This window comes from Salmo trutta, chromosome 30 (assembly GCF_901001165.1).
Source record: "Salmo trutta chromosome 30, fSalTru1.1, whole genome shotgun sequence".
Classification (NCBI taxonomy): domain Eukaryota; kingdom Metazoa; phylum Chordata; class Actinopteri; order Salmoniformes; family Salmonidae; genus Salmo; species Salmo trutta.
This window is the reverse complement of record NC_042986.1, coordinates 9,038,290-9,051,066: the sequence shown is the minus strand read 5'-3', so window position 1 is coordinate 9,051,066 and position 12,777 is coordinate 9,038,290. Positions and strand designations below refer to the sequence as shown.

General features: G+C 46.1%; 1 protein-coding gene across 6 annotated transcripts in view; it reads right to left on the bottom strand.

The window, feature by feature from the left end:
- LOC115167857 (formin-like protein 3) overlaps positions 1-12,777 on the bottom strand; it is a 46,143-nt gene that overhangs the window by 4,826 nt on the left and 28,540 nt on the right. For all 6 annotated transcript variants that reach the window (XM_029722546.1, XM_029722545.1, XM_029722544.1 and 3 more), the window contains 17 exons: positions 11,884-11,992; positions 11,514-11,590; positions 10,561-10,654; positions 7,713-7,898; positions 7,305-7,454; positions 6,451-6,552; positions 5,733-6,108; positions 4,856-4,939; positions 4,536-4,660; positions 4,072-4,274; positions 3,388-3,691; positions 3,050-3,130; positions 2,665-2,794; positions 2,367-2,527; positions 1,915-2,016; positions 1,019-1,111; positions 584-707 (listed from right to left, as the gene is read on the bottom strand). In XM_029722546.1, coding sequence (XP_029578406.1) covers positions 584-707; positions 1,019-1,111; positions 1,915-2,016; positions 2,367-2,527; positions 2,665-2,794; positions 3,050-3,130; positions 3,388-3,691; positions 4,072-4,274; positions 4,536-4,660; positions 4,856-4,939; positions 5,733-6,108; positions 6,451-6,552; positions 7,305-7,454; positions 7,713-7,898; positions 10,561-10,654; positions 11,514-11,590; positions 11,884-11,992 — 2,501 coding nt within the window. The remainder of the gene's footprint in view (positions 1-583; positions 708-1,018; positions 1,112-1,914; positions 2,017-2,366; positions 2,528-2,664; positions 2,795-3,049; positions 3,131-3,387; positions 3,692-4,071; positions 4,275-4,535; positions 4,661-4,855; positions 4,940-5,732; positions 6,109-6,450; positions 6,553-7,304; positions 7,455-7,712; positions 7,899-10,560; positions 10,655-11,513; positions 11,591-11,883; positions 11,993-12,777) is intronic.

The following is a 12,777-nucleotide window of genomic DNA, read 5'->3' as shown; positions in this document are numbered from 1 at the left end:
GAATAAAGTGCTATTTGAGACGCGCGCTATGTCCAAGATGACAGGGCTATACTGTATGTAGAGTAACGGAGATGACGCAAATGTTGTGAAGGACCAGTAGTGGGGAGGAAGCATTATTAGCATATTATTAACATTAATCATTTAGATTTCACTGTAGATGCTGATTAATGAGAGTTAAGTTAGAAACTGTCCTGAGTTTGCACCTCCCACGAAACAGGGCATCGGGATACGGTGGCATTTTTGATCTATTGGGACACGGAGCACAGCCAATGGCTTGACTACATGCCTTCTCTACTCTAATAACGAGACAGTACTAATCTAGATAACTAGCAGGCCGCAAAAACAAACTACTGGGACGTTCAGAACTGGAATCTGCTGGTGTCTAGCTGCTGTATAGCCTCTAGCAGTGGTGTCTGAACCACGTAACAGAGTGCTCCTCCAGCCGAGCAGTTGAGGACCACAGTGATCTTAGCCTGGCCCCGGCCTCTGCCCCTAGGACTGCTTGGACTGGGGCTTGGACCAGGAGACCTGGGGCCTGGCTGGGGGCTGCGTGGCTGCCTGCGTGGCTGCATGTCGAGCCCACCTGTGATGATATCCTCGATGGTGCCGTCCTTCCCCTCGTAGACGGGCCGGTGGTCCTTGGCCTGGCGTTTACGCAGCTCTGAGATCAGCTCCTGTTGCTGCTGCCTCTTCTTCACTACCTGGACCTAGGAGAGAGGGGAGGAAGGATCAAATCCTGCCTAGGTCCCCCAAATAGCTTGAGCTGCGCATGGATCATTTCAATCATACAAAATGCAACTCCTTATTGGAAGTGTGAGAAATACATTGAGGAAATATAAGGTTCTGTTGATAGCATAATTATACACAATTTAGTCTACATTCTACATCTAGACTCTCTAGAGTCATTGTACAATAAGCTCAATTTTACTACTGTTGGTTGAGTCCAGTGACTTATAATCCTCCTGGCTTTTTGGGCCTTGCCAGTCAGTCAGGGCGAGGGAGACTTCTAGTACTGTACCTTGGGGTCGTGTTGCTTGGCCTCCTGAGCCAGTAATTTCTCTCTCATGGCTTCCTCCTGCTTTTTCCTCTGCTCATTGTCCACCACTGCATCCTGTAGGGAGGAGAACACAAAATGGACGCCACTCAGGGAAATGAGACATCAATTCAATACAAATCAAGACACTGGCAAAGCCAAGCTATGGAAATATATCTATTTTACAATAGAAGAAATGGAAGAATAGAAGAAATGGTTTTGGGTGTTGACAAAACACACCTTCACGTAGCTAAACAGTCAGCAACATACATTTGCTACAGTAAATGTCTCTCTGTTTCCCCTCTCTGTTTCTCTCTCTCTCACACACACAGAAACGCATGCAAGCGCACAGATCCTGCAGATCCACACATCCTTGTAGAGAACAATCTCAGGAAGGTGTCTGTGTGGCAGGGCCGTCTGTCCTTCCGGGGGGGGGGGGGGGGGGCAGCAGAGGCAGGGCGGGGCCCTCGGTCCGGGGGTCAAGCAGGGGGAAAGGAAGCGGGAGACCGGACCCAGTCTAAACACCACAGCTGTGGCTCTGAAGGCAGACCCAGCTGGCCCATCCTGTTATTAGACCTGTGACTCCAGTCCACACCCTGTCCTGTGGCACACAGACAGCTCTGCTCTGCTCTTAGAGGCAGCAGGGCAACACCCAGACTAACCAAAGGTTAGGCTAACTCCCGTAGGACAGAGAGCAATCTCCACCTAAACATGGTCCTGTGTGGCTTAGTTGGTAAGAGTGCGATCCCCTACAGGGATCTCACATACATAATAAATATATGCACTCGCTTTACTGTAACGACGTTTGCTATGTGGCATATTATATACATGTACAGAGGTAAAGATACGTGTTAGAACTGTGCTGCTTGGTCCTCCCTTACCTTGTAAGCTCTGATGAATCGCACAAACACAGGGAAGAACACAGACGGAGGAGTCGTCTTGGAACTCTCCCCAAAATAGTTCACCACATTGTTGAAGGCTTCCTAGAAAATGACCAGGGGAGACAGAAGTGTAAAAGGCGGGACACAACATTTGTCAACATCGCCAACCTTTACAAAGCCTTTTGTTTGCGGTCAAGTGTTGTCCTGCATTGTTGTATCTTGGGCTTTTTGGCTTTTGTTGTGCTGCTTCTAGGGAGAGGTGTTGCGCCGTTACACTAAGTTGTGTTTTGTTTGGTTTTGACCCGTTTTGTAGTTTTAGCAAGGCTATTTTCCCTGAAGAAAAATGCTGTGCTTGCATTAGCGGTTTTAGGGTAGTGGAAGACGTTTAGAAGTTTCCAGACTAGTATTGAACAAGTTGTGTTTGCAATTTTGATAGGATGTGTTTAGTTTACCTCCGCAGTCTTGGCGTCCTTCTGCAGTTTGTCAAGCTGAGTGTCGCTGGTCTGGAGGAAGCCCTTGAGAACAGAGTGGTCGTGGAGACTACACTCTCTCCTGATCAGATCCATCCCTTTACCCAGCTCCCGCACATCCAGCAGCACATTCTCCAGAGACACTAGAGAGAGATGCACGCAGGCACACAAATATCAAGCCTCCTCATTTCTACTGTGCTTCACATGAACTGTCTTCTTCATACAGTCAGAAGAGGAGTCCCAGTCCTGTCTCGTGAGGTCTATGTAGCTGTGTACTCACCTGCAGCAGCTTTGTCCACAAAGTGTAGTTCGTTGAAGAAGTTAGCCAGCTCTGGATACTTCTCCTTGACAACCACAGCTATGTAGTGGAGCAGAGTCATCTTCCTGTCTGTAGACTTGGTGTCCAGCAGCTGGGGGAGGAGAGGAATGCATATCAGCCATCACTCTTGAAACAAGTGTATAATTGTAGCCTTGTTTAACTAATATGGAGATGAAACTGAATACATATCAACCAAGGCCCTTCTCATTCTGGAGGAGTACATCTTGGAAAAAAGCCTAGCCCCTTGTAACTAATATGAAAAGACAGTCAACACTTGAGCTGCTGCTTGAGGACTTGCAGAGAGCAGCTCTCTAGAATGTTCTACTTTGTTTCGTACAGTACTCACCAGATCAAGACTTTGTAGCTTGAAGCCATACACAGAGCCTCTCTTGCTGCTGTTCATGTAGTTCCCCAGGGCTAAGATGATCTATGAGCGTAGAGAAAGCAAAGAATTACAATCTTAGCGCCATAAAAATGTGGCCAGGGTCACGAAAAAAAACAACGGAGTTTTCCAAAATAGTTGTTGGCACTAAGAACCATTGCCTGAAACTGACACGGATGATTTTAGTGCTAAGAAACTCTTGGGGAAACTCACCACTGATTGCTAAAACTGAAACGACGCTTGTCATCCAAGTCAAACTACTTTAATCCTCGATGATGGAATCCAAGAGAGAAAAGCCTTACCTCTAGCATGCGTTTTAACTTGGGTGAAGACTTGACGGACGCGGACGCTGCGATGATGGCGTTGAGCTGCGGGGTTAGCATGCTGACGTTGTCTGTGAAGTTCCCTACGAACGTAATGATGTTCATCCTCTGGGTGAGCCGTTCGATCTTGGAGAAGAAGAGCATGAATCGGTCCTCGTCCGTCAGCGCGTCCAGCGGTCGCCGCTCCCGCTCGTACTGACGCATCGTCTTCCCCTCTGCCTCTGTGGGAAGGAACCGCATCAGACACTCCACGAAGTCCACCGGCAAGGCCTTCAGATCAAAGCTATAGGGAGAAACAGATAGTAGAGGTTGCAACACTGACAGGTTAGAAACATCAGAAACTCCAATAAGTCCACCGGCAGTGCTTTTCAGGTCAAACCTGAGTAGGGAGACCTTGCATAAAGCATCAGAGGGGGGAAGACAGGTTAGAAACATCAGCGCTAGAACTGGAAACGATGCAGCATAGAACCACATGGTTGGGCCCTTCGGAGTCTGGTTCCTCTCTAGATTACTTCCTTCTAGGGAGTTTTTCCCTGGACACTGTTTGTTGCTTGCTCTTTGAAGGCCCAGGCCGGGTTAGTGTAATGCACTTTGACAACTGATTTGTTGACGTAAAAATACATTTTGATTTGTGGAGAGCGAGGTATAGGTTACAGTACGTACCTCTGTATGGCTTTGCAGATCTCCTCAGTGCTCTTGTTGGCCTTCCTCAGGGTGATGGCCAGGTTCTTGGAGCGGTTAGCGTCCAGCAGGCTGACCTTGTTGGCAGCCTTCTGAGACACTTTGGTCTTGGGGCCACACAGGTCCACCAAAGGACCCTGGGCCTTGGTCTTAAAAAGCTCCTCAAACTTCTCCACATCCAGCTCCTATAGACAGACAACACACACCACACACTCAGTCAAACGTGATACCTCAAAGCATGTACATCTTCTATGAAAGATACCTGTTTTAATTAGGAGTTTTGCTTTTTTTGCAGCAAAACAGGGCTGGTTTAACTATCCGTATACAATGAGTTAGGAGGAGGGCCTTGAGGGCCTATTTTCCTGACCACGCGACATGACACGGAACAACTCGGGCCCAAAATGAAGAGAGAAACTGTCAGGTTTCTCCTGGACTGGTAGACTCACCTCTAGTACTCGTTCATCATCTATCTCGCTGAAGACCGTGCCATTGATCTGGTTGGGTTTCAGCGCGGTCCAGTTGAATATAGGCAGGCGGAACTTGGTCTTGATGGGCTTCTTGATCCTGATAGCTGCAGACCGACATTAATACATAGAATATCAGGACAGCCTTTATATAGAAAATCATGCACATTACCATCACACAATCAGACTTGTATCTTTCGACACATTCTATACTCCACCCTAAGTTCCTTTTTAGTTCAGATGAACCGTAGTGGCACCAGACGTGCAATGCATTGTATTTGGAGGCTGGTGTTAGCTCTTACCTGATAGGCCCATATTGAGGATGAAGTTGGGTGTAGTTCCTGGTAAAGGCGGGGCCATAGGTGGTGGGGGTGGAGCATTCGCTCCTGTGGAATAGAACACCAACACTCAGTCAGCATCGACCAATAACGCTAAAGTCTGGGCAGCTCTATTCTCCATAAGCCATAATCAAATCCCAAGCGTATGAACATCTGTGAGAGGCTAGTTCAGGCATGCTGTACCAAATCAATACGATGAATAGAAGATCATTCATAATATGGGTTTATGATGGCATACACTAGTGTTGTGCGTCCATCCAGCTGTGTGTGTGTGTGTGTGTGTGTGTGTGTGTGTGTGTGTGTGTGTGTGTGTGTGTGTGTGTGTGTGTGTGTGTGTGTGTGTGTGTGTGTGTGTGTGTGTGTGCGTGCGTGCGTGCGCAGCCTGTCAGCACCTTGATTCACAGTGAGGGAGGAAACACCCTAGCATTTCCCTTTCCTGTCTGGACGGGCGGGGCCCGGGCCCTACTCGTACCCATCACCTGGCTGGGCACAAAAGGGCAACGAGGGCAACTCTAAAATAGATCTGCCCTCATAGACCTATGTCCCTTAGGACTCTAGTGACTTCCTCTCTCTTACATACATGTATGCCACACACACTGTTTAGCACAGGCAGTAATACCCTTTTCACACTACAGAGCCGAGCTGTACTGGCCTGGCTACACACCCACCATAGTTTGTGCTGTAAAGTATTGATTCTCAACCTTTTCAGTGGGCTTCGGAATTTGGAATGGAAAAGGGTGGGAACCCCTGCTATGAAGGACAATGTGAAAAGAAAGCCAGCACGTTATAGTTGGAGTCGGCACAATGATGTGAAATAGTAGAACTGATCATGGTACTGTACCTAAAGCAGAGGGCAGAGGAGGAGGAGGCGGAGGAGGGGGAGGAGGTGCTTCACTGGCTGATGGTAGACTAGTCCCTGGTCCTCCTGGTCCTCCTGGCCCTGTTACTCCTCCAGGCCCCACGGAGAACCCTCCGTTCTGCCCAAAGTCACCCAGAGGCACCCCCGGACCTCTACTCCCCCCTCCTCCTCCACTACCCCCTCCCAGGGGCTCGATGGCGATGTCCCCATCAGGCTTCTTGCGGAGGCGGATGGTCCCCTGCTGTTCCATCTCCAGCAGGCGCTTCTCGATGTTGAAGCTCCTCTGGAAGGCAGCGTCCTTCTCCTTGATCATCCTCCTCAGGGTGTGGACCTGGGTGTTGGTCGACTCGTACGTCTCCTGTTGGGTCAGAACACCAGGGGGAGACAGAGAGAAATGACTGACTCCACAAACCATACAGGATCATAATCATTCCATATCCTGCCGATCAATTTTTCTATAATAGCGTTCTTGCTAGAGCATAGTTAATCAAACGTTGATGTTATTCTGCCACGGCCGTCCATATACTCAACCAGGTGTCATAAAACACTGCTTCAAAACAACATATTAATACAACATTAAGACGCGCGAAGACACAGCTACGGCTGTGCTGAATCATCAAGGGTACATTTCATGCTGTATATGAGAAACAAAATGGTAATTTGATTCCGTATCATAATAGGGATCACCAGCTTATCTTACCCGTATTACGTGGAGATCCTTGTCCTTCTGCAGGAGCTGCTTCTCCAGGTCAGCCACTTTCATGATGGTCTCATTCTCCACCTCCAGCAGCTTCTCTGTCACCTAGTACATGGTGGAGAGGATGAAGAGGGTGAGCAAAGAAAGAGAAGGCAGCAGGCATGGAGAGTGAAGCAGAGTGAGCGGACAACAGGGATGGAGAAAGGGATAGCGGGGAGAGGAGGTGAATTAAAGCGTTGATTCAGTAAAGTTCAACTCGGGCATCTCGCCCAGTTCCACTATAGCTCTCTATCTCTCTCTCTCTCGTGTACTATATTCGCCGCAGCATCAATAAGAAACGTGATACGCTTTGCAGCATGACACAGCAAGTTCAAGTGAGGCTGACATGGCCTAGCTAGCTTTCCCTTTTGAAATTGGATAACAAGTTGTACAAGTAATAAAAGGAATTCTCTGGGAATGCTCGCTCTCCTCCTCCCCCGTAATTCCTGGCCCCTGAAAGCCGGGTTTGTTTTGAAATTCTCCAGATGACGGCACGTGCGCCTCCTGACCTTTCTGTGTTAGAAAGGGGTCCTTGGAAGAACATGGTGGATGGTGTACTTCACAATACTGCCTGACTGAAATAGCAGAGAAGACCCAATCCGACCTGATAATGACGTACCTGACTACGGTACTTCATAGAACTCTTTTCATGTACAATCGTCAGTATGGAGAAGGACAAACGTTCTATAGAATTCCGTGCTAATAACAACTTGCAAGGCTCATCGGCATGTGTGTATTTGACCTATAACCCATTTGAAAACATTCCACTCCTGCACAGAGACTTAGCGGGTGGTCTGGTCAGTCTTGGTGGTTCTTACATGGGACAGGTGTTCCTCCAGTTCCTCCACCTTCTCCAGAGCCACGTTCTTGGTCTCTGCGTCCTCCAGCAGGCCGCCCACATCAAACACATTGTCCAGGTAGGCCTGGATCTGGACTGACAGCTTGTCACTCTCTGTGTACTTGGATTTCTGTAGGGAGAGAAGGGGAGGTTCAGGTTCACATTATGAAGGTACCGTAGAAGGCAACGTTTTAAGGCATCGTGGAAAAGGGGACACATTTTTTTTTCTTCTACTTCCTGCCTTCAAATGCTGCCTCAAAAGGCATGAGACACAGCCTACAGTATGTATGGCTCCTTGGAGACTTCATTCAAGGAATGCTCAAGGAGAAGTTGGGACAGGTCAAATGAATACATGATTAGTATATTGTATTCATAGCGTCCTCCTTACCTCCAGGTAGTCATCTAGGCCCAGCTTAGTGAACTCGTACTGCAGGTGAACCCTGAAGTTCATGTCTTCTACCGAGTGGACCATGATGTTGATGAACTGCATGCAGGCCACCATGAAGTCAATGTTCCCATCCTCCACATGGAAATAGTCCATCAGCTTCTCAAAGCGATGCTTCTCCTTGCACACCTGAAAATGAATAGAAACATCATGTATTAGGTCAATACAGACGGGAGCGTATTTTGAGGGGTTTGCAGTCTTAAGTCCAAATCCAAAAGAGGAGGCTGTATTTCAGCTATGTTCACCTTTGAATCTCCTCAGTTTCCAATATGTTCCAAAACGTTTCCGAAATGCTTTGATATTGCGGTCGGTGCCGTTTAAGATGAGCATGGCCTTATTTCTATTACAGCATATTGGATGACATTCATTCATATTCCATTCACCCAGTTCAATGTAGCATCCATAGGTTTAGGCTACTACATGATACTCACATTTTCCCTATACCCATCATGAGGTTGCTACAACTTAGACTATGAATGAAAGTTTACAACGTAGGTGCACAGGTCGAGAGAACATTATGAGTAATCAAGGTAACAGACTGACACATTCAATACCACCTTGCACACTCTGGCCTGCATCTAGCTGATCTAGGGTGTAATCATTAGTCCAACAGTTGCAAACGAGAGTTTCTATTCGACATATTCAGGTGTGTTTATCCCCGTTTTTGTTCCGTGTGCTTCGGTTTAAGAAACATTTTTCAACAGAATCGGAGGAATGAATACACCCCTGATCACACGCAAACATTTCACTTTCATAGCAGCCACATACAAACAGCATGATCACTTAGCTCGTTGTATATATAATTCCTTCTCATAACTATCTACGCACTCTCCTCCTCTCACCTTTACCCTTCATTTGTGGACTTCAGTGCACAACAAATCAGCTCTCTGTGACTAGGTGAAAAAACCTTTCCAAGCCAAACCTTCATATCATGACCGCTAACCGCTACACACAGCCTACATCGTTGTCACGTCATAGTCAACTTAAACTACTAGAACTAACGTGTTACCCGCTACAATCATGCAGTACAGTGTACAGTCTGAAAGAAGTTTAGCAGTTACAGCGGCTGGCCCCGGTGGCAATAAATTAAGAAAATCTTGACTTGGAAGAGTTGCAGTGTTGGATAGCCATTGCCAGCTAGCTAACATAGCATCCCTCTGTTTGAGCTGGGTGTTTGAGAAGGCTAAACTAGCTACCTGCATTTACTAGCTAAGTGAAAGTTTTAAAAAAAATACAACCAATCAGTTTGCCCCCCTCACCGCATACATTTCTCTCTCGCTATCTTCTCCTTAATTTTTTAAGAAATTAACTTGCTCCAAACGGTTAAATTATTGTCTTTCTCTCTCTTTGACTCAACTACTCACCACGTTTCATACACTCCAGTGCTAGCTAGCTGTAGCTTATGATTTCAGTACTAGATTCATTCTCTGATCCTTTGGTTGGGTGGACAAAGTCAGTTCATGCTGCAAGAGCTCTGATAGGTTGGAGGACGTCCTCCGGAGGTGGTGATAATTACAGTGTAAGTCTATGGAAGGGGGTGAGAACCATGAGACTCCTAGGTTTCGTATTGACGTCAGTGTACCCAGAGGAGGACAGAAGCTAGCTGTCCTCTGGCTACACCATGGTGCTACCCTACAGAGTGCTAATGAGGCAACCGTAGACCTTCATTGCAAAACGGTGTGTTTTAATCATTTATTTGGTGACGTGAATATATTTAGCATAGTTTAATCTAAAAAATAACTTTTTAATGTTTCAATATTTTTATTTTGATGAAATTCACTGAGGAGGACGCTCCTCCGCTTCCTGCTCTGAGGAGCCTCCACTGATAGTGACCCGTGCCAAGGCTATGGGTGTAAGCAGAGGTCAACACACTCCATCTGAAATGAAAAGCCCTCCTAATTATAGGAATTCTTGGGAAGGGAACAGAGTAAAAATAAGGCAAAGGGATAGAGATCTCGCCAGACTCCCACACACACACACACACACACACACTAGAGACAAAGAAAACAAGCAAGCTGATTTCCCAACTTCAAAACATCTGATTTAAATACAGAACAAAATCCAACCCCTCATTCCATATCAGCATTCTTTAGCCTAGAGTTGTTGTTTTGTAATTTATACTTAATTGCTGCACAAATATGGCTATAAGCCAGAGCTGTGTCTCAAATGGCATCCTACTCCCTATATATTGCACTACTTTTGACCAGAGGAGCCTATGGTCAAAGTAGTGCACTATATAGGGAATAGGATGCCATTTGAGAGACAACCCAAAACTGGTGGCGGAACATCTTAGCTATAACGTTTCAGTAAACACTCGACTGTCATTAGGATTGCATTTTGAAATCCCACCACAGAGCCATTGGTTGGTTCACACATTGTTGTGGCTGATGGAGTATTGCTCTGTGGGGTTCTGTAATGGGCTGATTCCGGCGTTAAGATGACTATACAGGCTAGAAACTGAGTGGCTAAGCAAACCGTTGTGATCCACTCACTCCCACTGGGAAATTGATCCTTATCACGGTTGCCTCACATCTGGTGGCTTAATGAGATGAATAGCCCCAGACATAGCAGGGTTCAAATACTATTCATTTTCTTTAAGATACTTTTCAGCATTTCATTGAGCCTGCCTGAAGAGCCAGATAGGCAGGGTTTGCACTTTTGGGTTTATTCTGTTGGTTTTATTGTGCCCAAGCAAGCTCACGCAAGCGTTCCAAGTATTTGGAAAAAAACAAAATGGTGAATTCTGCCTACAGTAGCCTAATACTGAGGTTATACTAAAGTAATACTTCACCTCTTTGAAGTTGTCGAATGCAGAGAGAATGATCTCATGGCCTCCTCTAACCAGACAGACTGCAGCCAGCAGCTCCAGCACCAGGGCTTTTGTCCTGTCAAGAAAGAATATGCATGTTCATAGACACAACGTTTCTATAACAATGCATTACGACTCTGGTAATCCATGTCTAGACCTGTACGTGCTTCAAATCCAACTCACTATGACTTTGTTATAACGGCATTTAATAATATACTTTTGTTAAATATTAGCCGTATTCTTTTTCACCGGTGCAAAATGTAGTCAACAATTGATAACCTAAAGCACTAAATAAATACATAGCGAAGCTGAAATCCATAATTCTATACTTTGAGGTTGAACACCCACAGAGGAGCCGGAGCGAGGGGCTTGTCATGCTTCAGCTAAAAGGCCATGATGAAGTGATCAGCTCCCACGCTTTAACACTGCAATCCCTCTATACCAAACATTCCTCTAACACACTGCATCTAGAACAGGCCTTCATCCCAAGTGGCACCCTAGTCCCTACACAACGGCTCCCAATTCCCTTCGTAGTGCACTACTTTTTGACCGGGGCCCACCGCAAAATTAGCGCGCTAAATAGGGAATAGGACGCCATTTGGGATATACTGTAAACCACGCCTTTACCAGGCTGGATGTGTGGTTCTCATTCCCAACATGAGAGAGAAACCGATGGGAGCCCCCTTTTTTTAGAGAATGAGGAGCGTAATCATATGAACAGGCTCATCAAACGTTCCTCTATTGTCTGACCCACACCCTGACCCACCCTTAAATCTCTCAAGCTGCAGAGGTGGTGGAGGCAGGGGTAGGGCCTGAACTTGAAATGATGATCGATACCTGCCCGCTGTTGTAACCTGCACCTCGAATCAAAATCAACCTCGAGTTACTGGACGTGTGTAGTAACAGCTTCCAAACAGAGCCTGAGATGTGCTTACCTTGAGTTCTTATTGTTCAGACTTAGGGCAATTTCGTTGACTGCGTGTGCGTGGGACATTACCAGGTTGAAGCCATACTGGAGAGAGAAGGTAACGATAGAACAGGATGTGGTCAAAGAGAAGCAAAGGAGGTTGAATGCTGCCAGTGCATAGATTCTAGAACACTGCCTAGATTCACTTTTACTGTGGCTTATACAGGAAACATCTGCAACAGAGACTCTTGACATCTTTAAAACGAAATATTTGGTTGCGTTTATGCTTTACCATTCTGTCCTAATGCCACTAGAGAGAACAGTATGTGTTTTAGGTTGCTCTGTGTATTATTGGTAACATGGGGGTGGCTTTGATAGTGGATCTCCCCAGTCAGTACCTGGTAGTTCATTATGGCTCGCAAGCACATGATGCAAACGTGCACGTCGTCCTTCTGGCTCACGAGTCTTGAGTTCTTGATGGTTTTGCTGTTAGGTGCTGTGCCATACCTGCAACAGAGGGCAAAGGTCAACAACTACAGTGGCAAGAAAAAGTGCGTGAACCCTTTGGAATTACCTGGATTTCTGCATAAATCTGACCTAAAACCTGATCTGATCTTCATCTAAGTCACAACAATAGACAAACAGTCTGCTTAAACTAATAACACACAAATTATTGTATTTTTCTTGTTTATATTTAATGTTTAAATGATGTATTCACAGTAGGTTGGGAAAAGTATGTGAACCCCTAGGCTAATGACCTCTACAAAAGCTAATTGGAGTCAGGAGTCATCTAACCTGGAGTCCAATCAATGAGATTTAGCGTGGAGATTTTGGTTAGAGCTGCCCTGCCCCATAAAAAAAAAAACACTCACAAAATTTGAGTTTGCTATTCGCAAGAAGCATTGCCTGATGTGAACCATGCCTCGAACAAAAGAGATCTCAGAAGACCTAATATTAAAAATTGTTGCCTTGCATAGAGCTGGAAAGAATCTCTAAAAGTCAGTCCACGGTAAGACAAATTGTCTATAAATGGAGAAAGTTCAGCACTGTTGCTACTCTCCCTAGGAGTGGCCGTCCTGCAAAGATGACTGAAGGAGCACAGTGCAAAATGCTCAATGAGGTTAAGGAGAATCCTAGAGTGTTAGCTAAAGACTTACAGAAATCTCTGGAAGATGCTAACATCTCTGTTGACGAGTCTACGATACGTAAATCACTAAATAAGAATGGTGTTCATGGGAGGACACCACGGAAGAAGCCACTGATGTCCAAAAAAAACATTGCTGCACGTCTGA